This window comes from Mustela putorius, unplaced genomic scaffold (genome assembly GCF_011764305.1).
Source record: "Mustela putorius furo isolate JIRA1106 unplaced genomic scaffold, ASM1176430v1.1 tig00537248_pilon_pilon_pilon, whole genome shotgun sequence".
In the NCBI taxonomy this organism is placed as follows: Eukaryota; Metazoa; Chordata; class Mammalia; order Carnivora; family Mustelidae; genus Mustela; species Mustela putorius.
Window position 1 is genome coordinate 2,755,401 of NW_025422387.1, and position 26,483 is coordinate 2,781,883.

The window sequence follows — 26,483 nt, forward strand, 5'->3', positions numbered from 1 at the left end:
AGGAGGGCGCGAGAGTGTTCGGAAATCACGACGCACCCCGTTAGTGACGTGATGGATGCAGCAGGAGGCTGAAACCCAGAAGGGGACTGACTGGTCGCGGCAGAACTTGAAAATGGAGAGGCCACGCGGTCCTGACCCGGGCGCGCCCGGCCCCGGTAGCAGGAAGTCACCTGCCGCGCTTAGGATGGATTCTTGCCAAAACACTTTGAACCCTCACCGGATCTGACCTCCCCATCTAACCCACAGTTGGCAGGAAGTATGGGGGATGGAGGAGAAAATGAGAAGCCTTGAGTGAAATCCAGAATGTGGAGCATTCTACGGGGCAAACGACCCAGTTTCTTCAATAAGTAAATGGTATAAAGGGGCATCTGGGAGGCTCAGTGGGTTAAAGCTTCGGCTGGGGTCGTGATCTCAGGATCCTAGGATCGAGCCTCGCATCGGGCTCTCTGCTTAGCGGGAGGCCTGCTCGCATCGGGCTCTCTGCTTAGCGGGAGGCCTGCTTCCTCCTGTCTCTCTCTGTCTACTTGTGATCTCTGTCACATAAATAAAAATCTTTTTAAAAAAATGGTATAAAAGTGTAGGAGGGTGAACTGATTTTAAAAGACTGAAGGGCCTTCAGTAACCAATTGCGGCAGAAGGGCCTGAAGCAAACTGTGTCCAACCAGACCTTATTTTTGACACCGTCAGGAAAATAAAACTTAACCTTTGCCAAGCCAAAGAGTGAAACATTGTATCTTATTTTTGAACTTACCGTTCTCTGGATTCCTGGTGACATTTTTTGCATATTAATTGGCCACATTAAGTTCTTACTTTTTAGGAAAACTTTTTTCCTGAGGTATAGCGTACAAACAGAAAAACACCCAAATCATAAGGTGCTTTTTTATGAATTTAAACAACACACGAAGGTATCCAGCACCCAGACCATTACCAGCTTCCCATGAAAGCTCCCTTTGTCCTCTGCCACTCACTATTTCCCCTCCAAAATTTAGGGAATTTATTTAGCCTGTTTTTGAACTTGATGTATATGGGATCACAGAGTATGCTTTTCTGCGATTGGTCTCCTTTTTCAACATATTTATGAGACCTGTATATAGGTCTCTTATATTTTCTGGAGATAATCCTTTGGTATTTAATATTTTAGAAAACGCAGGAGAATGTATTACCTAATTAGTTTTAAAACGCACACATTTTTTATTTACTTAGAGATATTTAAGGGAAAACTGCAGACCACTATCATTCTAAGCTATCAAACCTACAAAACCAGAGGTTTGCTATGTTAATTATTCTTTTCCCCCCAAAATCCATTTAAATTAATATATAACTTTATAAATATGTTCACACATACACTACCTACGTCCCCTCATGCACCACCTGTGTGTGTGCACGTATGTCATTTTGTTTTTGCTTTTCTTTTGGGGGGCAGGAGGGAAGCTTATGCAATCACATTCTCCGTTCATTCATTCATTCATTCATTCCTACATTCAATAACTTACTGCTTATCTACTCTGCAGCCAGACCTCGTTCTAGGTTCCTTTTAAAATTCCAAAATAAACCCTAGTGCACTTTCCCCCCCTATAATATATTTTAAATGCCTGCCCTTAACAAATGAACGATTTTAACAGAAAAAAAAAATGCCGATATCACTGTTCTAGATGCAAGATAATTACAGGATCCAGAAAATACATTATTTCCGAGTGCGCTGCAGATAATGTGATGGGGTAATGAGAGTTTAAAGCCGCCTAATGGATGCTTTCTTCCCTTAGTGCTTCTGCCCTGTAATGGAAACATTTGTGCCTTTTCACTGCACAACTAATTATGTCTCTTACAGGAATATCAGAAAGTGCAGATGAGCGAAAACAAAAGGGAAGAAGTTTGCAGTGGAGGGGATTATATTTTAAAAGGCGACTAAACAGTCCCACTCCCCAATTAGTATTAGCAAATAACAGATTTAGAGACTCAGCTGCACCAGGCGCGAACCACTCAGGGCTTAAACTCAGGTCTCTAAGGCGACCTCAGGCTTCCCTCCCGCTTCTAAATTGGCCCCGCCCCGCTTTTCCACAGGCCCCGCCCCTAGACCCGCCCCCCAGGCTCCGGTTATCCTCAGTTCTCGCGAGAACGCAGTCCGGAAGTCTCGCGGCCTGAGCCCGGGGTCCGGGAGCCCACGTGGGCTGGGCTTCGGGGCTGTTTCTGTGCCCCAGGACCCGGGCGGTACTGGGCGCTGGGCTTCGGGGCTGTTTCTGTGCCCCAGGACCCGGGCGGTACTGGGCGCTGGGCTTCGGGGCTGTTTCTGTGCCCCAGAACCCGGGCGGTACTGGGCGCTATGGGGAAGCTGCGCCGGCGCTACAACGTCAAGGGGCGCCTGCAGGCGACCCCCGGCCCCTCGAAGGGCCCCCCGGAGCCGCCCCCCGTGCGGCTGGAACTAGAGGGTAAGGCGTCCCGGCCGGAGGCTGGGCCGGGGCTGGCCTGCGTCCTGCCTCCGAGACCTTGGGGCGGGGGGACCGGGAGGAACCCCCTCTCAGATGCTCCACAGAGCGGGACACCGTGACAGTCTAATTGTAACGGTGAATTGGGGACAATCCCGAGGCTTTCTCCCCTGTGGAGTCCGGCACGAGTTTTTAAGTTTTATTTACCCAGGGGAGGGCAGGGAGGGAACCTGCTGCAACGTGGGGCCCGAACCCTGACATCAGGAGCCCCTCCCCCCCCCCTCCGCTCTTCCCGACGGAGCCGGCCAGGAGCCCTAAGCCCTCGTTTAGTAGCATGGGGAATGTGGGCAAGAAAGTGAAGCCATCCCATCTCTTTCTCTGGCTTCTGTTACAATCTCCTTGCCAGTGACCCCTGAATGAGTTTTTTTCAGCCCAGACATTTCTGCGCGGATTCCTCCCTGTTGGTAGGTTCGCCCACTGTGTGCCATGATTTGTTGCAGGGGACACAACAGGAGAGTTCTTTCTGGTTTTGTTTTATTTAAATCTCTGCCCTGCTGAGCTCAGATGCTGGTGGGAGGAGACACAGCTGCTCTGACACTTCGCAGCACAAAGACGGACAAGTCCAACCGGCAGGCGGAGCTAGTGGGAGTCCGACGTAGCCCACACGGAGCCCTGGGGTGGGAGCCGCGGCCTTAGATGGCAGGCAGGACAGGTGCTCCCCGACGGGCTGCCGCAGGTTGAGTAATACGGTAGCTGAATTGGGGTCTAGATTGGGAACTTTCAAACTATGACATTGAAAAGTAGATACGGGGGCACCTGGGTGGCTCAGTGGTTAAGCCTGCCTTGGGCTCAGGTCATGGTCTCAAGGTCCTGGGCTCCAGCCCAGCATCGGGCTCTCAGCTCGGCGGGGAACCTGCTTCCCCGCCTCTCTCCTGATTTGTGATCTCCGTCAAATAAATAAATAAATAAAATCTTTAGGGAAAAAAAAAAGTAGATATGGCTTGAACTCAGCATTTAGTGCCCTGCAAAGGCTTTGGAGAATGTTGTAGTATTATGGTATTATGGAAATAGTTTTGACCTCACATCCACAGAAAGCACGACCCCGTTCTGAGGGGAGCACTGTTGCAGCAGGTTCCCTCCCTGCCCTCCCCTGACCACCATGATGGAGGTGCCCTCACTCACCATGGAGTCTGACACGTGGTGGGTGCTGGGCAGACGAGTTGAGGGAACGCTGACGGGCCTGCACCCCCATTCCTGTGTGGGCATTGGGGGGCTCACACATGGGACAGGGGGTGCCCATGAGAGGAGGCACAGAGCTCCCCCCCGCCCCCCGGAGAACATGGCATTAACGTTGACCCTGGAGGACCGCAGGCCTCTGTGGTCTCTGGTCCCTGGGCTGCGGGTTCAGGCATGTGTATCTTTCCAGGTAAAGACACGTTGAAAGGAGTAGATGCAAGCAATGCACTTGTTTTGCCGGGAAAGAAGAAAAAGAAACCCAAAGCCCCTCCACTGTCAAAGAAGGAGAAGAAGCCTCTGACCAAGAAAGAGCGAAAAATGCTGCAGAAAATTTTAGAACAGAAGGAGAAAAAGAGCCAGGTACGCCTGTTCCATCAGGGTCGGCATACGGCTCCCCACACTGGGGAGAGACAGGGTCTGTGTCCCCCGGCTTGATCTCTGCCACATGAATGTCCAGTCAAACTTTCCAGAACGGGGAGGGTGGAGGCATGCTTTGTGTCTGCACAATTCCATATAGTAGTTGCTGGGCATGTGTGGCTAGTATGGTGGGAGAAAGGAATTTTTTATGTGGCTTAATTTTAATTTAAATTCGAATGGCCTCGGGGTGCCTGGGTGGCTCAGTGGGTTAAAACCTCTGCCTTCGGCTCAGGTCATGATCTTGGGGTCCTAGGATCGAGCCCCACATGGGGCTCTCTGCTCAGCCGGGAGCCTGCTTCCTCCTCTCTCTCTCTCTCTGCCTGCCTCTCTGCCTACTTGTGATCTCTCTCTGTCAAATAAATAAATAAAATCTTAAAAAAAAAATTCGAATGGCCTCTGTGGCCAGCAGCCCCCATACCTGACACAGCTCAGGAGCCTGCAGACCCTCCAGGGGCCTGCCGAGGAGTCTCCGTCAGTCTGGATGCACCCAGCATCCTTGAGGCCGGATGTTTAGTAACTGGGCAGTCAGCCCATTAGCATGGTCATCTCTTCCTTTTTTGTCTTAATCATTTTGTGTCACTTATTTTTTTAACTTAATTCTGGAGAATCAACCTTTCTCCCTGCATACTTTTTTTTTTTAAGATTTTATTTATTTATTTGACATAGAGAGAGGTTACAAGTAGGCATAGAGGCAGGCAGAGGGAGAGGGAGAAGCAGGCTCCCTGCCGAGTAGAGAGCCCGACTTGGGGCTCGATCCCAGGACCCTGAGATCATGACCTGAGCTCAAGGCAGAGAGGATTAACCCACTGATCCACCCAGGCGCCCCTCCCTTCATACTTTTTTAAGGAACACATTTTGTAATGGGAGATTCAAACATCTACAGAAATGGAGAACCTCGTGCACTAAACTCAGTGTGTACCTGTCGCCAGCACAGCAACTGTCAATCCACGGTCCCCCAGTCATCTCCACAGCTGGCCTCTTTACCACCTTCTGGGTCAAAGCCCAGGTAGCAGAAATCTGTATCTAGGTCCCGGAGTTGCCGAAACAAACTGGATGGCTTACAGCAACAGAGATGTGTCCTGTTGTAGCTGTTGAGGCCAGGAGTCTGAAATCAATGTCCCTATGAAGGCTGTCGGGGGGCAGCCTTCCTTCTATCCAGCTTGGGGTGGTCCCAGGCATTCCTGGCCTGTGGTCATGTCCCTCCAGTCTTGGCCCCTGTCTTCACATGGCTGTCTCCTCTCTGTGTATTTTGTAAGGACACTTGTCTTGGAATTTGGGACCAACCTGAATAATGCAGGAACTCACTTGGAGAAATTTAACATAATTAGATCTGAAGAAAACCTTTTTCCAAATAAGATCACATTCTAGGACATGGGCATATTTGTTTAAAATAAAATAAATAAAATCTATTAAAAAAAGAAAGAAAGAAAGCCACCCTGGCTCACCGGGAGGCGGGACCACCACGCAACACTCATAATGTGACCTTAAGGTTAAAAAGACCAGTTGTTCACGAGGCCAGAATCTGATGTAGAGTCTCGCTTCCTGTCCAATGAGAGGGTCATCCTGCCTGATGTCTAATGCACTTGTTTCCTTCCCCAGCGAGTGGAGATGCTGCAGAAATTGAGCCAGGTCCAGGTTTCGGAAGCCGAGCTGCGACTGTTCTACACCACGTCCAAGCTGGGTACGGGGGACCGCATGTACCACAGCAGAGAGTGAGTGCGCCGGGCCCCCTGCCAGTGCCCTGGGGGAGGGCTTGAGTGGTGGAAGGACAGAGGACAGACGTGGGCAGCGGCCCTGAAGCTCCCAGGAACCCCGCCTGCGGGGTTTCTCCACCCAGCCACGATGGGGTTTCCTGCAGGGCAGAGTCCTGGTCTTAAGCACTGTGCGTATTTATGGCTGCTGTGAGTGCAAACTATGTCCCAGGCTCTCCTCGGCCCTGGGGGTAGAGGGGTGCACAAGAATAGAATAATAAGTAAGCTTACAGTCTCATGGTGGGGAGATGGGCAAGAACCAACTGACTCCATCTGTGTCTAGTGCTGGCAGGCACGAGGCAGAAAGTAAAGCAGGGAAAGAGGGTGCAGGGAGATGGGCCGGTCTCCCCGCTGGGTGACGTCTGGGTCAGGTGAGGGAGAGTGTACATGCGGGGAGCAGGGAGGCAAGTACAGAGGCCCTGGGGCGGGAAGGGGTATGGCCGTGGTGGGGTGTATAGCAACACAGAGCTGTGTCGGGTTGACTGGCCCATTGTAGGGCTTTCGTGCCTGTCCTTTGGCTGTCCCGGCAGGAAGTCTGACAAGACCGAAGCCCAGGGGCAGGAGAAGATCAGCAGCCTCAGCGGGGCTAACCGGAAGCGCTATCACCAAGAGTCGGAGGAGGAGGACTATGAGTCCTCAGCAGAATCTGAACCAGAGGAGGCCCCTGTCGCTGAGCCGGTGAAGGCTGGAGCCGGGGCACTGCCAGCTGCACCAGGGGTTGGCACTGGAAGCCCAGGGCCCAATAGCCAAGGCTGTCTGGCCGGAACTACCTCGGCACCTCCAGCAGCAGCCTCCACCCTGGCCAGGCCCCCGGCGAAGCCCGCCGTCTTCATTCCTGTGAACCGCACCCCCGAAATGCAGGTTCGCTGCTCTGGTGTTGGTGATGAGTGCTCAGGCTAGCACAGTGTAGGGTGCACCCTGTGGTGGGGGCACCCCTGGGGCTCAAGCAGGTCGCATTACTTCCTGTGCCCCAGTGGCCTCTCCTCGAACAGGGACAACTGCCTACCTGGGGGGTCCTGGGGGGTTGTCATAGAGACTGACGTGTGCCTACAGCAGGCCCGGCACGGGGCAGGGCTGTGGAGGTGGGTGTCACCTGCTTCTGTCATCACCGGCTCACCGTCACCCTCGGCCTCTGACCATGGGTCCCTGGCCCAGGTGACCACTCACCAGGACAAGAGCATGGGCTGTGCAGTCCATTGACTTGAAGTGGACATCTGGTTCCACCACTTTCTCGCCCATTCCCGGGCCTCCCTTTCTTCATCTGCAGAACGGGGTGGGGGCAGGGGGAGCAGGGGGCCTCCACCTCGGTGCCCGAGCGTGTGCCGGTGGCCAGGCCCTGGAAGTGCGGTGCTCTGTAGCCTCCGGCTGTCAGCACAGCAGAGGACATGGGCGGGGACAGGAGCCGTGTCGGAAAGGATCAGGGGCCGTGAAGGGGGAGAACAGGAGGGCCCGGGAAGCTGTCTAGGGCAAGTGCTAAGAACCCCCGGGAGGCGAGGAGAGGGGCTGTCCCACACTCAGAACCGCCGAGCTGAGTCCCTGAGGCAGGAGGCTCCCTGGGCCTGGGAGGGTCAGTTTCAGACCGCAGATTGTATAGTGGAAGCCGGGAGAGGTGACCAGCCCCCCCTTTTTTTTTTAATGGGAAAAAAAGAAAGAAGATACCAGTGCTATGTTCTACATAAGAATAAGTAGTATTTATTGAAACTGGTTTCAGTTACAGGTGCATTTATGTCCTTACATATGGTTAGAGCAAGCTGGCTGACTTTTCTTTTTGAGCGAGGGAATGTGTAACTGGGGGCGGGGCAGAGGGAGGGGGGCGGGAGAATCTTTTTTCTTTTTTTAAAGATTTTCTTTATTTATTTGACAGAGATCACAGGTAGGCAGAGAGGCAGGCAGAGGCGTGGGGGAAGCAGGCTCCCCGCTGAGCAGAGAGCCCGATGTGGGACTCGATCCCAGCACCCTGAGATCATGACCTGAGCCACCCAGGTGCCCCGGGAGAATCTTTTTCTTAAAGATTTTATTTATTTAGAGAGAGAGCAAGAACCCACGGCGGGTCCGGGAGGCAGGCAGGGGAGGAGCAGAGGGAAAATCCAAGCAGACTGTCCACCAGGTGCAGAGCCCCACGTGCAGGGCTCCATCCCAGGACCCTGAGATCATGACCTGAGCTGAAACCAAGAGTCAGATACCTAACCGACTTAGCCACCCAGGCGCCCCTAGATTTCCTTCCAGGTGAAGTCAGAGCTCAGTGCCATCTGCTGGCTGGTGGTGGTGTGGGGTCCTGCTTCACCCTCATGCGGGGACCCTGGCTCCACCCTCAGGTGTCCCTACTGCCCTGTTCTGGTTTCGTCCTCTCTTAGTCTTTATTCACATACATGTTCCCAAGCCATCTATTACTTAAGTTTACCTGGTTTTATAAACGACGTCATGTCATTTTTCCCCCAGCCTTTTGCTTTTTTTGTTAGTTTTATGTTTCTGAGCTTTATTTATGCACCATGATGCACGAGCCAAAGTTCATCTGCCTGGGGGGGCATTTTACCCCGGCTGTGTCGTGTCCTAGTGTGTGAATAGAGCACAGTTCAAGTATCCTTACACGTGCAACATTTTCTCTTGGACAGTGTTTGCACATTGACGGTCACAACCGTCATGGGTCATGAGATCGCCAGCACTTTTTGCTTTTGAAGCAAATAGAATAGAAATAGAATGGGATGCTTTTTAACATGAGCGTGCTTCAGAGAGTGAACGTGAGCAGTGGTTCATAAAACTTTTCCAGTATGGGAAACGTTGACCCTTGAACAACACGGCAGTTGGGGCACTGACTCTCTGCGCAGTCAGAAACCCACACGCAACTTTGAATTCCCCAAAAACTTAACCACAAAAAGCCTGCCATTGACCAGAAGCCTTATCAATAACACGAGAGAGCCAACTGATACGTGTTTTGTGTGGTGTGTGTTACGTAATGTATTTTTACAATAAAGCAAGCCAGAGAAAAGATGTGAAGAAATCATAAGGAAGATAAAACACATCTCTAGTCCTGTACCTTTTTTTTTTTTTTTTTTTTTTAAAGTAATACCTGTGCCCAATGTGGGCTCGAACCTGTGATCCTGAGATCGAGCGTCAGATGCTCTGCTGACGGAGCCAGCCAGGCGCTCCTAGTGCTGTCCTTCATTTACAGGGAAAACATCTGTGCATAAGGAATCGGACTCGTTGCGTTCAAACGCAGCTTGTGTTGTTCAGGGGTCAGCTGTACGTGCGTGTACGTGTGTGTGTGCGTGTGTGTAATGAGTTACCACACAAAACCTGTTCTGTGTGTGTGTTACAGGAAAGAAGGTTTGAAAGTGACTGCTCTGGGGGCATCTGGGCAGCCCAGTCGGTTAGGCATCCGACTCTCCATTGCAGTCAGGTGGTGATCTCAGGGTTACGGATCTGGGATCAAGCCCCGCACTCAGCAGGGAGTCTGCTTGTCCCTTTCCTCTGTGCCCCCTCCCTAGCCCCGGAGCTCACGCACGCAGTCTCTCAAACGAATAAAATCGTAAAGTCACTGCTCTGGAGGATGTGTCTGTGGGAGGAATCGCAGGGTGGCAGGTCCTTGAATTAGATAAGATTAGTACCGGGTTGTTTACTGGAGTGATCAGATGGAAATGTAAACCCACCCACCCCGCTCCCAGCAACAGCTGAGACTGCTGTGTCTCAGGGGGGCTCCTCTGTCCCAGCTAAGCCTTCTCCAAGAACTTCCACTCTGACCCAGAAGGACCCCGCCCATGTCTCTGTCTCCTGGGGGCTGTGACTCTGTGTCCCGCTCCTCAGCGGTCAGGGTTCACCCGTTCCCCTGTGGCAGGGCGTCATCAACTTGATAGGAAGCTTGCAGCATCCACATGCCCACGGACACCTTTCCAGAAACCGTGTCAACCTTGATAGTCCTACTGACCCCCAGTTCCCTGAGCACTGACTTCTCTTCTGCCAGGAAGAGCGGCTGAAGCTCCCCATTCTCGCCGAAGAACAAGCGATCATGGAGGCCGTTGCTGAGCACCCCATCGTCATCGTGTGTGGGGAGACTGGCAGCGGGAAGACCACGCAGGTGCCGCAGTTTCTCTACGAAGCAGGCTACAGCAGGTGGGGGCTGGCCGCACGGTCCTCTGAAGGTTCTTCAGGTGACAGTGGAGCTGTGATCCCCAAAAGTTATTCCGAACACGAGCTCCCACGGATCTAGTCCTAGCTTTGCCATTTATGTGCTGTGTGGCGTTGGCCAAGCTCCTTAACCTCTCTGGGCCTCTGCGTCCTCAGTTCTGAGATAAGGACAGCCATGGCACCTACTTCACAGGGTATGTAGGTGAACAGAGGGAATTTGCATAAAATGCTTGGATTGGTCCCTGGCACGTGGGGCAGTGTGTTTGCTGATGTCTCCTCCTGTTGGCACTTTTGACCCGTGTGTGCATCATGGGTCCCCAAGACCACCCCAGCTTCACGGATTTGCTGGGAAGGTTCATGGGACCCAGCCTGTAGCTGTACACGTAAGTGTTTTACTAGAGCAAAAGAGCACAGAACACAGCCAGCAGAGGGGAGAGGCACAAGGGGTGAAGTCTGGCGGATCCAGGCCACGGGCTTCCAGAGCCCTCTCCCAGTAGACGGAGCGGGGGGGTGTTTGTTGTGGTCACCTCGGCACCCTCTGCCCGGGACGCCCCTGAGTCCCAGGTGCCCAGAAGATAAGCAGGTGGTCCAGCATCAGCCACATTGTTTGTGCAGACAGCCCAGGTACACGACCAGGAGCCCTCCTGAAACTCCAGCCCTGGATGCCAGCCACCTTCAACCCAGTATGCTGACCCTCCTAAGGAGAGCAGCTTACTATGTTAATTGTTCTGTGCACAGCCCAGAATCTGGCCCCTAGCCCTTGGCAAGCTCTGTGTCGAAAGGAGCACATTCTCTGCTCCCCCCGGGCCCCGTTTTGGCAGCAGCTGTCTGGTTTTCATCGGGCCGTGACCGCCGAAGCATCTGTGTGCTGACCGGCGGGCCGCTCCCTTGTGCTGTTCGGAGGTGCCTTGTCTGGTGCCCGTCCCATTCCCCCCGCTGAGAGGGCCGCTCCGCTCGCTGAATCCTGACATGGAACGTGGGCGGCTTGGGGATGGACGAGCGGCCGGAGCGCCGCTGATGCGCCCGTCCTGCTCTCCCTCCCCCAGTGACAACAGCATCATCGGCATCACGGAGCCCCGCCGAGTGGCTGCCGTGGCCATGTCCCAGCGAGTGGCCAAGGAGATGAATCTGTCACAGAGGTGAGGGCTCTGCCTCCTGGGGGAGGGGTGAGGGTGGCCCCTGGCCTTGCTGGTGGGCCCCGTCGGTCCCAAGGGCGCTGGGTGGGAGTGTTGCTTCCGCATCTGAGCACAGGGGTCTGCTCGTGCAGGAAGGCTTCCCATCCCCTGGACAGTAGGACGTCCTGGGGCGGGGGCCGCAAAGCATTGACAGGGCATCCAGGCCCCTGTGCTCCCTTCATGCACAGGGCACTGAGGACCCTTCTGGGGGTTCAGGGATGGAGCAGAGCCAGGGGGCGGGACACAGTGGGCAATGATGAGTGCTCGCGCAGGCGAGTTATTTTAGGCAAAGCTCCTGAGCGCAGATCATCTGCTGCTGGTGAGGCTGTGGGACGTGATTTGGACGACAGACGGAAGCCAGCACAGCGCTTGCTTGAGGCTGTCTCGGGGCCACGTTTAGAATGCGCCTGCCTAGCCCCAGCCTAGACTGTGGTCTTCGACTTCAAAGAGGTGGCACGTCCAGTGTGGTCTAAAGCTGAGAAAGCACCAAAGCATGTAGAGTGGCCCTCATCTGGCTTGTTAGTGAACGTGGACAGAGCAGCACCAGCACCCCGGGACCGGCATGCAAGCGAGGGGTGGGGGGGGAGGTGCCGCAGCGTGTTTCCTGCGGATCCTTCCAGACAGTTGCAGGCACGGACAAGGAACTCTGTGCATTTGTCTGTATTTCTTCCCATCTGACTTTGACAGAAATGGTTTCTACTCCCCACGTCCTTCTGTGTCTTTCCTGTCGCATCAAACGGTATACGTTGAAAATGACTGTACATACAGACTTGCCCTCTTTTCTCCTCCGTTTTCGCTTTTTATCGTGAACATTTTATTATTTTTTTAAAGATTTTATTTATTTGACAGAGAAAGAGAGATCACAAGTAGGCAGAGAGGCAGGCAGAGAGAGAGGGGAGGAAGCAGGCTCTTCCAGAGAGCCCGATGCAGGGCTCAATCCCAGGACCCTGGGATCATGATCGAAGGCAGAGGCTTTAACCCATTGAGCCACCCAGGCGCCCCTATCATAGACATTTTATTTATTTATTTTTTAAATTTTATATATTTATTGGACAGAGAGAGAGATCACAAGTAGGCAGAGAAGCCAGCAGAGAGAGAGAGGGAGAAGCAGGCTCTGTGCTGAGCAGAGAGCCCGATGTGGGGCTCAATCCCAGGACTCTGAGATCATGACCTGAGCTGAAGACAGAGGCTGAATCCACTGAGCCCCAATCGTGGACATTTTAAACATAATACCCTGACCATGACTAAGCCCAGAAGAACTCTGGAGCATCCTCCTGTCCTCTTCTGAAAGGGTTCCAGAGTTGGTGGTCCAGCTCGCACCCCAGCCGCGGTCCGGGTCTCCAGGGGGCTGCGGCGGTCCCCCTTCCCTCCACAGCACGTTGGCGACAAAGTGCGGGCCAGGCCTCTGCTGTCTGGTGTGGTGCAACCACACGGCTGCAGCTGGTCGGGGCCTGGCCTGCCTATCTCTGCAGGGTCGTCTCCTACCAGATCCGATACGAAGGGAATGTCACCGAGGAGACCAGGATCAAGTTCATGACGGATGGCGTGTTGCTCAAGGAAATCCAGAAGGTTGGTCGCTCCTCTTGTCACAAAGCAAGGCCAGCGAGCCTGGGCTGGGGAGTTTGCGTGTCCCCCCACCCCCGCCCCCAGGAAGTGAGCCGCTGGCATGGTGACCACCGGCAAAGCACTGTGCGGCATAGCACCTCTGTGTGACCTTGGGCAAGTTACTTAACCTCTCTGGGCCTCAGCTTCTTGATCTGAAAGCCTGGACTCATAACTGTTTTGAAGCAGAGATGATGCGACGCACAGAAGCCCCTCAGCACAACAGCTGGCAGGTGCTCGTTCCGTGTGGACTCACGTCACTGTGATTTGGTTCACAGACGTGCTTCAGCCACGAGTGTACTCCTGGCTGCGCGACGTCCACCTGGGCAGGGACCTCTGGGCAGGGCAGAGGTGATGCCTTTCTCCACCAGGATGCCAGCTGCGGTCACTGGGAATGTAGCTGTGAATGTGCTGTGATGGGGTTGAGTATGGCTCCTTTCTCTGTGGCGTCTGCTGTCCCAGCACCCTCGGTTCCCCCTGCTGCCACCTCCTCATTCCTGTTCCCTGCCTGCCCTCCCTACCTGCCAGCGCCTGGCTCGGGAAGCGGGGCTGTAATGCGTCGTAGCTGCCCTTCCTCCAGCAGTTTCTTTGCCGGGCCCGGGCCCCAGGCTGTGCGTTTTACAGATAGTGATTGTCCCAGAAACCTCCCTGTGACTCTGCGAGGTGGGTTCTGTTGCCCCAACTTAGGAATAGAGAACCCGGCACAGGGAGGCAGAGGAACTTGCCCGAGGTCACAGGCCAGGTGCTCCGGGATCCCTGCCAGCAGTGACAAGAGCTCCCGGGGTGGGAGAGTTTTGGGGTGTGCGTGACCTTGGAGTGGCTCGGGCCTGGGCTGGCAGACTCACCCCACCGCCCCGCCCCCTCCCTAGGACTTCCTGCTGCCAAGATACAAGGTGGTGCTCATCGACGAGGCCCATGAGAGGAGCGTGTACACGGACATCCTCATCGGCCTGCTGTCCCGCATCGTGGCTCTCCGGGCCAAGGTAGAACCCCCTGGGCCACGCCTGCCTGCTATGGTGAAAGGGTCTCCCGAAGGCCCCCACGCCAGGGCTCTGGCCGTCGTCACCGGGTTTGTTGTCCCCTAGAGGCACATGCCGCTGAAGCTGCTCATCATGTCGGCCACGCTGCGGGTGGAGGACTTCACGCAGAACCAGCGGCTCTTCCCCCAGCCGCCGCCCGTCATCAAGGTAGTGCCGGGGCCAGAGCCTCGGGCGGGCGAGGGCAAGCAGGGCCTGGCTGCGGGGATGGTGGGACACCTGGTTGGCGGAGGCCGAGCATGGGCGGGGGCATGGGGGTGGCCTCTCTGCCGGTGGAGGCCCAACTCTGTGCGGTGAATGCGGGCCGGCGTTAGGGAGCTCCAAGGGCGGGTAGGTCGGGGAAGGCAGGAGGCGCCAGGCTGTGGCAGAGGCTCAGTGCACGGCCCCGGTGCACCCCTGGGGTGCATCCCAGGTGGAGTCCCGGCAGTTCCCGGTGACCGTGCACTTCAACAAGCGGACCCCGCTAGAAGACTACAGTGGCGAGTGCTTCCGGAAGGTCTGCAAGATCCACCGCATGCTGCCGCCAGGTGAGGCCTTGGGGACCAGACAGGCCGGACCTGCCCTCCGAACCCCCGGGGTGCAGATGAGCCGCCGTGAGCATCCTCGTGTGGGCTTTGGTTGGCGTCCCTCTCCCCTGGTCTTCTGTGCCCATGCCCGGGGAGTCAAATAGCGGGTTGTGCAGCACTTTCCAGCTCCCTGTCACATGTTCTGGCCTGGGTCTCAGCTGCTGTGACCGGTCTTCCTCGTGCCCAGCTCTCGGCGGACGGGGAAGACGATGCTTGCTCTGTGAGCACATGGATAGCGGGGGGGTCTCTTTTTTGGCTCAGGCGGCATCCTGGTGTTCCTGACGGGGCAGGCGGAGGTGCACGCGCTGTGCCGCAGGCTGAGGAGAGCTTTCCCACACACCCGACGCAGGCCCCCAGGTAACGCGGCAGCTCTGGGCCCTGGGAGCCGGCGGGGGGTCAGCCTCGGCCTCCCGGCCTCACGGCTTCCCTGTCGGGGGAGCCGGTGCCTTGGGCATGGCTAGCGGCGGAGCGGCGGAGCGGCCTGACTCCGGACAGACGAACAGAGTCCTCAGCCTGCATCTGGCCTCAAGATGTCTTTCTCCTCAATCTGCTCCTGTTGCAGAGAGAGAAGATCGAGAAGATTCAGTGGAGGAGATGCGGAAGTTCAAGAAGTCAAGGACAAGAGCAAGGAGGGCGGCGGCGGCGGCGGCGGCGGTGTGTAGGGGATCGCACAGCAGGGCGGCGGCGGTGGCGGTGGTGTGTAGAGGCTCGCGCAGCAGGGCCGCTCCAGGCTCTGAGGCTGCCTTCTTTCTCTGGTGGCCAGCAGCCCCACATAGCTGTGTGGAGCCTAATTTAATTAAAATGAAGTAAAATTAAAATTCAGTTCCTTAGTCACTTCGGTCCGTTTTAGGGGCTCAGTAGCCATCTGGGGCTGCTGGTGACGGTATTGGGCAGCACGGGTCTGGTACATTCCTATAGTGGAAGGAGGTTCTACAGGGCGGTGCTGCTCAGAGGCTGCAGGGTGCGCTGTGATTTGAAGTGTTTACGGTTCCCTGTGCTGTGGGCCAGGAGGAAGCTTCTAGAAGGCCAGCCCTAAGCACCTGAGCTGGGCCTGTGAGATGCTCTGGGAGGGCTCGGGGTCCCTGGTGTTGCCTGCAGAACCGGGGCGGGGGTGCTCTCCCCTGGCATCTGCACATTGTCGTCATGGATGCGTGGGTAACAGCATCCTTGTTTGGAGGTCACTAACCCCCATGCTGTGTTTGGGACCCGCCAGGCGGCGCTCTTAAGTGCCTCCTGCATGCTGAGTCCGTCTTCACAGCAGGCCTGTAGCCGAGTGAGATAGTCCTGTGGCTAGCCTCAGCGATACAGCGAGGAGGGCTGCTGGAGCTGCCTGAGGCCTCGTGGCTCCGGGGTCGGGGGATGGGGCCTTGCACTTCGACACGCTTGTCTCTCCTGCCCGTGACCTACGTCTCCTGCAGTCTGTGGTTCTGACGTCTTGTTTGCCGTAGGCACTGCCCCAGATCAGTTTGGACAGCTACTCGGTGTTGCCAGCAGGCGAGGGTGACGAGGACAGGGAGGCGGAGATGGACGAGGAGGAGGAGGAGGCCCTGGGCTCCGACCTTGACCTGGACTTGGGGGACGACGGAGAAGATGGAGGTGTGCCCCGGGCAGGGCCCCTACTCATGGTCCTTCGGTCGTTCGTTTAGCAGGTGTCTCTTGAGCGTTTGCTGTGTACCAGGCCCCGTTGTTAGGCCCAGACATCTTTGTCTCGAGCCTCAAGAGAGCTGGGCTTTCTGCCGCTTTGTGCCTACTGTTTGCTGAGCTCTTTCAACTGCCTGACAAAGCAGAACCTCAAATATTTGTAGTGTTAATTGTAACGGGGGTGCTCGGCTTTGCTGGGTAAATGCAGGCCTCAGGCCTGGCTGGGAGGGCTGCCTAGTTCTAGGGCCCCGTGTTGGCAGAGGAGTCCGGGTCCTCGTGGGGTTGCCCGAGGGCGTCTGGTGGCCAGACCTCTGAGGAGATCCTACAGCGAAGCGGCATTCCCCACTGGGAATGGGGTGGGGATCGTGGAGCTTCTGACCCCGAGCCAGACTCTGCTCACCCACTGTGCTGTCCAGAGCGTGGAGAACAGGTCGGGGGCTGCCGGGCGGTCTGAGGTGGGCGCCTGCCGGGGGCGTCTGGGAGAGCCAGCGGGCCTCTGCTTTCCGGCAGGTGAGCAGCCGGACGCCTCGCTCCCCCTCCACGTGCTCCCGCTCTACTCTTTGCTGGCCCCCGAGAAGCAAGCGCAGGTAACAACAGCCTGGGGCCTGGGGTGGATGCTGGCTGGGTGCTTGGCTGGGGCCCCCCCGAAGGGCCCTGGGAGAAGGGCAGGTCAGGCCCTGGGCTGTCCTCGTCATCAGTGGTTTGATCAACACCCCCAGTTTTAGAAGGACGTTGGGATTTCTTTGGAGAACAGGAATGCCTCCCTGCGTCCATGCTGAGAAACACTGTGACCTGAGGCAAGGAGAGGGCTTGTCACCCTCGCCACCTCTGCGGTCCCACTAGCCTGGCTAATTCTCTGTGATTAAGGGGCGCCAGGGTGGCTCCGTGGGTTAAAGCCTCTGCCTTCAGCTCAGGTCATGATCTCAGAGTCCTGGGATCGAGCCCCGCATCGGGCAGGGAGCCTGCTTCCCCGATCTCTCTGTCTGCTTCTCTGCCTACTTGTGATCTCTGTCTGTCAAATAAATAATTTTTTTTTTTAAATCTTAAAAAAATTCTCTGTGATTAAGAGAGATTTCCTGGCTTCTTGGCCCCTCTCCCAACCCCCCCCCCCACCCATCTGTCACATGAATTCTTTCCTGATTCTGGTGGTTTTTTGCTGCCCAGGTCTTCCAGCCTCCCCCAGAGGGGACGCGGCTGTGTGTCGTGGCCACCAACGTGGCTGAGACGTCCCTCACCATCCCGGGCATCAAGTACGTGGTAGACTGTGGGAAGGTCAAGAAGCGGCACTACGACCGTGTCACCGGCGTGTCCTCCTTCCGGGTCACCTGGGTGTCCCAGGCCTCAGCCGATCAGCGGGCGGGCCGAGCGGGCCGGACGGAGCCGGGCCACTGCTACAGGTGGGCCTCCCTGGGCCTCTCCAGTGATGCGGGGGGGGCGGGGGGTGGGCACTGCAGCAGCCACCAGCATGGAGCAAAGAACAGGGGTTCCCTCCCCAGGCTGCAGCGGGTACTGTCCTACTGGAGACGGTCCTTGGGCGGTTCTGTGGGGCCTCGTTGGTGCTCAGTTGGCTACTGACTCAGTAGGTGACTTAATTTGTAGTGGCTGTGTTTTCGTGTTACTTTGTGACAACTTCGTGGTGGTGAAATTAACCTACCATAAATGTCACCGTTTTGAAGCCTGCCGTTCGGGGGGGCTGTAGTGTTGGCGGCGGTGTGTGGCGTCTCCACAGCCCGTTCCCAGTATTCTCATCACTGCCCCTTCCTGTCCCCACTCTTGGATGTGTGTCTCCATCTCCCTGGGTCTGTCCCAGGGGAGGGGTTGCTGGGTCCCGTGGCGGCTATGCTGCTCCGGCTGGGACCCGCTGTGCTGTGTCCCCCAGCCGCTACACCGTGTGGCCCTCCCACCAGCCGTGCATGGAAGTTTTCCCTGGTTGCCCCATGTTCTCTCCAATACCTGTTAGTTTTCCATTTTTTAAAGACTGGAACTGTGCTGCGGTGGCACGTTGTAGTCCTGGTTTGCGTGTCCCTGATGGCTGGTGACCCTGCGTGTCTTTCCCCATGCATTTTGGCCATTTATTTGTGTTCTTTGGATAAATGCTTTTTCAGATCTCTTGCTTGTTTCTTAGTAGGGTTACTTGTCCTTTATTGTGGAGCAGAAAGAGTTCTTTTCCTAATCTGGACAGTAAAGCCTCCTTAGAGGTGCTGTTGGCAAGTGTGCTCTTGCAGCTTTTGTCCTTTTAATTTTTGATAGTTTTATTGCTGGTTTTGTTGATATTTCAAATTATGAAAAGAGGAAATTGAGAAATGGTGCACAAAAACCTAGGAAGAAGTGACCGTGGTTGCTGTTTGCTGGGGACTGGGCTCCAGGCGCCACTCTCCGTCCCTCACGTGGAGGCTGATCCCTCTGAGTCCGCACCTCGGGGCAGGGACACAAGGCAGTGGATGGGGCGTGGGGGCACGTGCCTGTCCTCCGGGGCCGGTGGAGATCCAGTGCTGGGTGGCTTGGCCGAGTTCCCTTTTGGTTTATTGATACAATAATTCCATTATGTTGGTGCTTCTCTTGGCCCAGGCTCTATTCGTCTGCAGTTTTTGGTGACTTTGAGCAGTTTCCTCCTCCTGAAATCAGCCGGAGGCCCGTTGAAGACTTGATCCTTCAGATGAAAGCACTCAACATTGAAAAGGTCAGCGGCGGCCCCAGCCCTGCCTGTATACCCCACAGAGCTTCCCGCACGCTGTGTCTACACAGCTCCCCCCCGGCATGGCCGGCTCCCGAGACCCCCTGCCTCCCCAGGACTCACCCTTCCCAACACCCAGAGCGCCTGCCCAAGGCACAGAGGACTGTTGCTGTCCATGGACTTCCAGAATGTTCTGTTGACTCAATCCTCTGGCGACAGCAGCATCCTCACGATGCCCCTGTCCAGGGGTCCCCCACCTTTCTGCTGTTCCAGGGAGCGTGGTGCAGGCAGACAGAGACCCTGGGCCCATTACTAGTCATTCCCGATCCTTCCTCCCCAACCCCGAGTCTCCATGGCTTTGTCTGCTTCGGACATTTCATGTAAATGGAGTCATTCCTATAAATGTCTTCAGCGGTCACCCCTATGGTGGCATGTGTCCGCACTTCAGTCCTTTCCGGCTGAGTCCTGCTCCATCCTGGGGCCCGGCCACGTACCGTCTAGCCATTCACCTGTCGATGGGCGCCTGTGTTGTCGCCACCTGTGGCCATGAGCGCCAGAGCAGCTGTGGACACGGGTGTGTGCGGATTTGCTAGAACACTAGTCTGGAGTCGGTCACCCTCTCTCAGTTGCCACCGCCCCTGAGCCCGGTCCCTCCCTCCCCTCACTGTCATGTGGGTACGCCGGTCTCCGTGTTCACTCCCGGGTAGTCCGGGCCCTTCCAGCATAGGCAGAGCCCTGCCCTTGTCGTCTGCTTTCTTGGTCTCTGGGGCCAAGAACGGCCGTGGCGCACATGAGGTGCTCAGTACATGCTATCGAGCGCGTGGATCGTGTGAATAAATGAAGGAGGCGGCACTTGGGGTTCCCGTGGCTCACAGACGAGGAGCGTCCCTGGGGTCCTTTCTGAGTGTCGGGGCCGTGAGTGGTGTCGGGACAGGTGCGGGAGCGCTGTCCTCCTGCCCGGCCTGCCGTGCTGGCCCCCGCGTTCTTGCTTGCTTCTCTGCAGTCCAGCTGCCCCTCCACTTCTCCCCCTGCCCAGGTCATCAACTTCCCCTTTCCAATGCCTCCCTCCGTGGAGGCCCTCGTGGCCGCCGAGGAGCTGTTGATCGCGCTCGGTGCCCTGCAGGCGCCCCAGAAAACAGAGAGGTAGGTAGGGTCGGGGCGGGGGGAGCCAAGAGCCAGTTCCCAGCCCCGTTCTCAGCCCTCTGCCTCCTGAGCTGCCCTGAGCACCAGGGCCGCTGAGTCGCAACACCTCTCACCCCACCCCTCCACCGCATATTCCCCTCCTCCAGCATGAAGCAGCTGCAGAGGTCCCGGCTGAGCTGCCCCATCACTGCACTGGGCAGGACCATGGCCACATTCCCCGTGGCGCCCCGCTACGCCAAGATGCTGGCACTGAGCAGGCAACACGGCTGTCTGCCCTACGCCATCACCATTGTGGCCGCCATGACTGTCCGCGAGCTGTTCGAGGAGCTGGACAGGTGGGCACGGGGTTGGGGGCGCTGCTCAGGCCAGTGGGGGCTGCTCTGTGCTGAGCGGCAACCGGTAGCCCGGCCTCCAGGGGGAGTCACTGGCACGTTGGGTGGCCTCATGCTAGTGCTCATCCGCTCTGAGCCCAGCGGCGTTCAGAGCCCTGCAGAGTCCGGTCTTCGCTTGGGGAGCCCATAGAGCCTATAATGACCAGGAGCCCAGGCTCTGGCCCAGACCCCTGGTTCCAATCTCCCTCCGCTACTCCAGGCTGTGTGGCTTCAGGGGGTGACTTCACCTCTCTGGGCCTCACCTTTCCCATCTGGAAAATGGGGGTGAGACAAAAATAATAATGGAGTTGTTGTTGGGGTTAAAGTAGTTAACACGAGCTAAGGGCTCCAAAATGTGTCTGCCGCACGCTCTAACCCTGGCGTTGGCGCCTCTCTATGGGCCGGGGAGCCGCGACAGTGATCACTGACCCAGGCCGCCCTCGGTGGCTGGGACGGCAGCATTGGTTGTTGGATTCTTCGTGATCAGGTCTCTAGATCTGATCTAGAGAATGGTTGGCTTAGGAGAACGCACATTTTTCGTCTCCTGGGCTACAGGTGGTGAATTTTATGTCCAAGACCTTAACCGTGTTAGTCAGTGGCTACCCCCAGGATTTTTCTCTGCCCCTGCTGCCTCGAGGGCGGCCAGACCGACAGCGGTAGCCCGGGTGGGGGTGTGTGTTTGCAGACCTGCGGCCAGCGAAAACGAGCTCGCCGGGCTGAAGGCCAAGCGGGCCCGGGTGGCCCAGATGAAGAGGATCTGGGCAGGGCAGGGCGCCTCTCTCAAGCTCGGAGACATCATGGTGCTGCTCGGTGCGTGCCCCCTGCGGCCTGGAGGGGTGGCGGAGGTCCGGCAGGCCTGGGGCAGGGCAGCAAGCCAGTGCCCCCTCATCCGCAGGTGCTGTGGGAGCGTGTGAGTACTCCGGCTGCTCCCCCCAGTTCTGTGAGGCCAACGGGCTTCGGTACAAGGCCATGGTGGAGATCCGGCGCCTGCGGGGACAGCTGACCACTGCAGGTAGCGTCCCCCATGCCAGCCTCTGGCGGCTCCCCAGGTCCCCCATCTCTGGCGACACCAGCAGAGAACTTGACCGTTGTAACGATGAAAGTTGTTTTGAGCCGCGTTAACCCCGCACCATTAATCCCCATTATCCACGGAGTCCACATCTGCAAATTCACCAGCTCGCTGAGATTTATCCGTAACCCCCGAATTGGTCCTGGCCACTTCCGGGCCGTGCGGGCCGAGGGAAGGTAACGTGCAGTCCCTCCCACGAGGCCTTTCCCCGGGCTCCTCTTTTCCTTAGTAGCATCCCTAGGACGGGCCTGGAGCTGCTCGCTACATCTTCCCAGCAGCCCCTGAGGCCCGTAGTCCCATCTTGGGTTCCCTCCCTTGCATCAAGTGGAGGCCCCCCTGGGGAGGCAGGGAGCAGCTGGCGGTGCGGTCCCCCTCTTCCTGCCCCTGGGCTGAGCTGGTGGAGCTCGTCTGCGTTCTGTTCTTGGGCCTGCGTCCTTTCGTCTTCTTTCCTTTTTTCTCTTTCTTTATGTTAAACAACATGTATTCTGCCAAAGGTTTTGTAGAAAAGACAAGAGGAGGTTTATCCGGTAAATCTCAGAACATAGTTTTCTTCCAAGTCTGAGCCTCCCGTACTCCCTGCTCTGCCCCTCCCGAGCTGCACGGCCCAAAGCCCCCTTCTTTATACCGTCCACAGCTTCAGACCGGCCTCCTCCTCCTCCCCTCGCCCCTGCGGAAGGGTGAGGCCTCCCCTGATCTCGTGCCTGCCTTGGCTCGTGCCTGCAGAAGCTCGAGGCGAGACAGTCTTCGCCCTGCGGTGCGCACCCAGGGATGAGAAATTCCCCTACTCGCCGAGACTTATTTGCAACCCCGCTCATCGGTCCCTCCCAGACACACGTGTCTTGCACCCGGGCCAGGGACTGGTCCGCGCCCGCCCAGCGGGTTCTGCCTTAGCGCCTCCGCTGCTGCCCGCTGAGGACTTGGGGTTTTGTCCTAAGGAGGAGAAGGGCATGGGTTTGGGGCAGGCAGCTGAGGGCTTTGTCTCCCCCAGCAGCCTCGGTGGAGAGGAGCCAAAACAAGTAGGCAGGAGTGTCTGGAGCTCCACAACGTGGAGTGGTGTGAGAAGGTCAGGGCAGAGGAGACCGCGGCTCCCACTGTCCTCATACCTGGCTTTCCTCGCAGTCAATACCGTGTGCCCCGAGGCCGGGCTCTTCGTGGACCCCAAGATGCAGCCGCCGTCTGAGAGCCAGGTGACCTACCTGCGGCAGATCGTGGCGGCCGGCCTGGGCGACCACCTGGCGCGCAGGGTGCAGAGCGAGGACCTGCTGGACGACGCGTGGAAGAACGCCTACAAGGTCGGCGGGCGCGGGGAGTGCAGCGCGGTGCGCAGGCTGATCTCCTCGCCAGGCTCCTGGCCCCCCCGCCCTCCCCATCTTTCTGGCATCCTGCCAGCCTGAGCGCGGGGGGGGGGGGGGGCTGTTGGGGGCCCCTCCTCCTCACACACGAGTGCCTGCAGCCTCTGGGAAAGTCCCCGCCAAGGACCAGGGCAGGGTGTGCGGCAGGGTCACGTCTTCCTTTGGGTCTTCGCTTTGCCCCCAACTCTATTTTCGTAACCACTTAATTCAGAGAGAAATCACATGCCCTACAATTCCCCGCTTGAAGGCATGCAGTTCCGTGGCTTTCCGTCTCCACGGAGCTGCATGGCCACAGGCGCAGTCAGCTTCACGGCATCGTCAGCCTCCCCCAAAGACGCCCGTGCCCGTTAGCAGGGGCTCCCCTTTTTCTGCCCCGTGAATCTGCATTCCATGTCTCCGGAAGTGTCCGTTCTGGATGTTCTGGATGTGGTCTATGTGTGGCTTGTCTCACGTGGCACCCCATCATCCGGGTGCAGCCGCGGGGCTCAGTGCTGCTCGGCGTACAGACCTGCCCCACACGTGGCCACGTACAGACGCGCGTGCGGGGCCCCACCGTGGGCTGACCGCACACACTCCTGTGCTTCAGGCGGGGCGTGTAATCGAATTCATGTGGGCTCATCTCCCTGGTGTTTGTGCCTTGCCTGGACTCGTCCTCGCTCTCCGTCTCTCTGCAGACGCCTCTCCTCGATGACCCCGTCTTCATCCACCCCAGCTCCGTCCTTTTCCGAGAGCTGCCCGAGTTCGTGGTCTACCAGGAAATCGTGGAGACCACCAAGATGTACATGAAAGGTAGCCGAGCTGGTGGCCAGCTCTTTGTCTGACTCTCTGCGGCTCTGGTGAGCTGTGTCACCGGGACCCTGGTTGGGGGGGTGGGACCCTGGCACCCCTCCACAGCAGTGCCGCGGCGACCCCCCCAGCCCTTCTCTCCCTGGTTCCCAGGTGTTTCGGCTGTTGAGGTCCAGTGGATCCCGGTCCTGCTGCCTTCCTACTGCCAGTTCGACAAGCCCCTGGAGGAGCCGCCCCCGACCTACTGCCCGGAGAAGGGGCGGGTACTGTGTCACCGGGCCAGCGTGTTCTGTGAGTCAGGGTGACTTCCTGCCAGCCTCAGGTGCTGGCAGACACATGGTCCCACACCGTGCACCCTGGGAATGGAGGTCACGGGCCGTGTCACCTCAGGCCTTCTGTCTTTTCACAGGGCGGGACCCGAGACTCAGGGACATGACTAGGGCCCTATGGGGACCCATCCCAGACCCCTGCTCACAGGCTCTTGCCTTCCAGATCGTGTCGGGTGGCCGCTCCCTGCGGTGCAGGTGGATTTCCCGGAGGGCATTGACTGTTACAAGCACTTCGCCCGCGTTCTGCTGGAAGGGCAGGTAGGCAGCCCAGCAGCTCCCCTGCTCCCTTGCCTGGGGGGACATGGGCAGAAGGTGAGCCGGGACCCCTCATCCTGTCCTGTGGTCTCTCCCCAGGTCTTCCCCAAGCTGGCTTCCTACCGGGGCTGCTTGTTGTCCAGCCCCAGCACGATGCTGAAGACATGGGCCAGGTACAGGCTTCCCCAGGAGCGTCAGGGTGGCACGTAGTGGGGAAGGGAGCCCACACTAGCACCCCAGGGCCGGCCGTAACAAATGACCACCAACCAAGCGCTTTAAAACAGCAGAAATAGATTTCTCGCAGCCTTACAGTCCAGAGGTTGGCAGTGAAGGATCAGCAGGGCTGTGTTCCCTCTGCAGGCTCTGGGTGGGCGGGGGGTGGGGGGATTCTTCCTGCCTCTTCCAGCTCCTGGTGCATCCAGGCATTCCTTGGCTTGTGACCACATCCCTCCAAGGTCTGCCTCTGTGTTCACGTGGCTGTGCCTCCTTGTCTCTGGGTTTTCTCTTCTCGTAAGGACACCAGTCACCAGATGTAGGGCACACCCCAGTCCAGTACGAGCTCCTCTTAAATGATTCCATCTGCAAAGATCTTCCTCCCAAACAAGGAAATAAGGTCATGTTCTGAGGTTTTGGGGAGACTCTGGTCAGCCCATCTTGAGGTCCAGGTGTCCAGGAGACATCCTGCACACGAGCCCTGGGGGCCGCCTGCCTGCTGAGCACAGGACCCCCCTTTCCCAACAACCTTCTGCTTAGCCCTGCCCTTCCCTTTTGCTTGCTTTCTGCCCACCCAGCTCCAAGCAGACACATGCCCCTTCCTAAGGTGACCTCCTAGTTGGTGCAAGGGGCCTGACCCACAGGCATCAGGCAGGCATGTACGTAGGCCAGGGTCTCCTGGGACTCAGGGTGGGGGCATGGCGCCAGGGGCCCCTGCCAGTCAAGTCGTTCCCCCGGCATTTCGGAGCACCTGCTCTGTGCCAGGCATGTCCTCATGCTAGCTGCGGGGGCTGTCACCAGAGAGAACCTAACTAGGACAGATGGCATGTGGGGACTGGGCTACAAAGGGACAGGGGAGGACGTCCAGTGGGGTAGGGTTGGTCCAGTGGGGTCTGACCAAGCAGATGGGGACAGGGTAGGGCTGTGAGCAGAAGTACGGAGGAAGGTTCTAGGTGGGATGAGCAGCGTGTATGGTAGCAGCCTGGGTGGTAGCGCTCGAGGACCCTGTCGAAAGCCAGGGTGGGGGGTCAGAGGCAGGAAAGAGTCAAGCGTGAGAAGAGATGAAGTTGGAGGGGTGATCGAGTCTAGATCCTTCTCTCTGGCCAGCACCCCCAGCATGACAGAGGCAGACTGTTCACCGTCCTAGGTGCGGCTGGCCTAGCAGTGGGACCTGCCCCTTCCCACAGCTGCTGGGCACAGCGATACCCTACAGCCACGTTTCCACCTGCAGGCTACAGCCCAGGACGGAGAGTCTGCTGAGAGCCCTTGTTGCCGAGCAGGCCCTCTGCCGGGAGGCCTTGCTGGCTGCTTGGAGGAAAAGCCCCAAATGTGAGTGTCACCAGTGCCCTGTGGCCCAGGGCTCGCAGATGGACAGGATGGGATCCACCGAGGCAACCGAGGGGTGGTGGGAGGCGCTGCTGTGCTGCGGGCACCCGGGTCCAGAGCCGCTCTGACTGTCCTCTCTCCTGCCCTCTGCAGACCTGCTGGCCGAGTACTGTCAATGGCTCCCACAGGCCATGCACGCCGACGTTGAGAAAGCCTGGCCCCCCACCTCTGACCCCTGACCCAAGGCCTGGCTGTAAGACCAGGGACTGGTCTGGGGAACCCAGAGAGCTGGCTGTGGCTGGTTTCCAGCCTGGTCGCCCTGGCCGGTGGACTGCTCCCAGGAGGCGGGCCAGGCCCCTGGAAACCCTCGCTCATCTGGGATATAAAACGTCTGGACACAGCTTGCTGCTGCCCTGGGCAGTCGGACCCCAGGGGTCCTTTTTAAAACTACTTATTATGTGGCGGAGAATGGTTTTACTTCCTGTGCCACTCTGGGGACTACATTAGTCCCTTGCGGAGTGGCAGGGCCGGAGGGGGAAGCGACAGCAGGCAGGAGGTGCCCTCAGGCCCTTCCTCTGCATCCCTTCCCCAGCGGGGGTGGTGCTCCCTTGCTGTGCATCACTTTTAATAAAAATATCTGCTGTCAGCATACCAGTGTGCGCATCTAGTGGGTCTCAGTGCACATGTCTGCAGGACACTGTCCCACCCCCACCCTGACAGGCACGTTGGGAAACTGGCCTGGGTGGGTGCACCCAGCTGTCCACCCTGCCTGTAGGGCTTGATGGCCTCTCCTTCTTCCAGCGTTTGTCCTAAATCAATTTGTTCTGATACTATAGTATAAATGCACAAAGTCCATTAATGCAAATACGTAAATAAAGCAGCAGAGGTACATGTTTAATATTCCAGAATGACTCTCTTTCTCCACAGCCTGGCCACTAACCCCAGTGTACCCCCAAAGCGGGTCTCACCTACTCTCCCCACATTCAAGCCATCTG

At 57.4% G+C, this 26,483-nt stretch overlaps 1 protein-coding gene across 2 annotated transcripts; it reads left to right on the forward strand.

Moving 5' to 3' along the window:
* The first annotated feature begins 2,120 nt into the window (after positions 1 to 2,120).
* On the forward strand, positions 2,121 to 26,137 carry DHX37 (DEAH-box helicase 37). 2 transcript variants are annotated; one of them, XM_045073614.1, is made up of 28 exons: positions 2,121 to 2,248; positions 2,299 to 2,426; positions 3,850 to 4,019; positions 5,676 to 5,788; positions 6,358 to 6,688; positions 9,786 to 9,934; positions 10,996 to 11,088; positions 12,597 to 12,693; positions 13,596 to 13,709; positions 13,812 to 13,913; positions 14,176 to 14,290; positions 14,591 to 14,686; positions 14,892 to 14,983; positions 15,778 to 15,925; positions 16,481 to 16,557; positions 17,135 to 17,367; positions 18,539 to 18,650; positions 19,681 to 19,787; positions 19,934 to 20,122; positions 20,844 to 20,968; positions 21,054 to 21,170; positions 22,347 to 22,519; positions 23,254 to 23,368; positions 23,519 to 23,656; positions 23,858 to 23,952; positions 24,049 to 24,122; positions 25,394 to 25,491; positions 25,642 to 26,137. In XM_045073614.1, exons 2-28 carry the CDS (start codon positions 2,321 to 2,323, stop codon positions 25,725 to 25,727), a joined length of 3,465 nt encoding a protein of 1,154 aa, XP_044929549.1. In that variant the 5' UTR covers positions 2,121 to 2,248; positions 2,299 to 2,320; the 3' UTR covers positions 25,728 to 26,137. The 2 variants fall into 2 exon arrangements, with proteins under 2 accessions (XP_044929549.1, XP_044929550.1); XM_045073615.1 differs by having other exon boundaries at positions 2,123 to 2,198; positions 2,249 to 2,426.
* The last annotated feature ends 346 nt before the right edge of the window (positions 26,138 to 26,483 follow it).

What these genes read in the sequence shown, in the direction of transcription:
- DHX37 (XM_045073614.1), top strand. Translation starts at nt 2,321, where the DNA reads ATGGGGAAGCTGCGCCGGCGCTACAACGTCAAGGGGCGCCTGCAGGCG. An exon ending in GAGATGAATCTGTCACAGAG is followed by an intron (nt 11,089 to 12,596) that starts GTGAGGGCTCTG and finishes CTATCTCTGCAG; the next exon opens with GGTCGTCTCCTACCAGATCC. An exon ending in CACCAAGATGTACATGAAAG is followed by an intron (nt 23,369 to 23,518) that starts GTAGCCGAGCTG and finishes CCTGGTTCCCAG; the next exon opens with GTGTTTCGGCTGTTGAGGTC.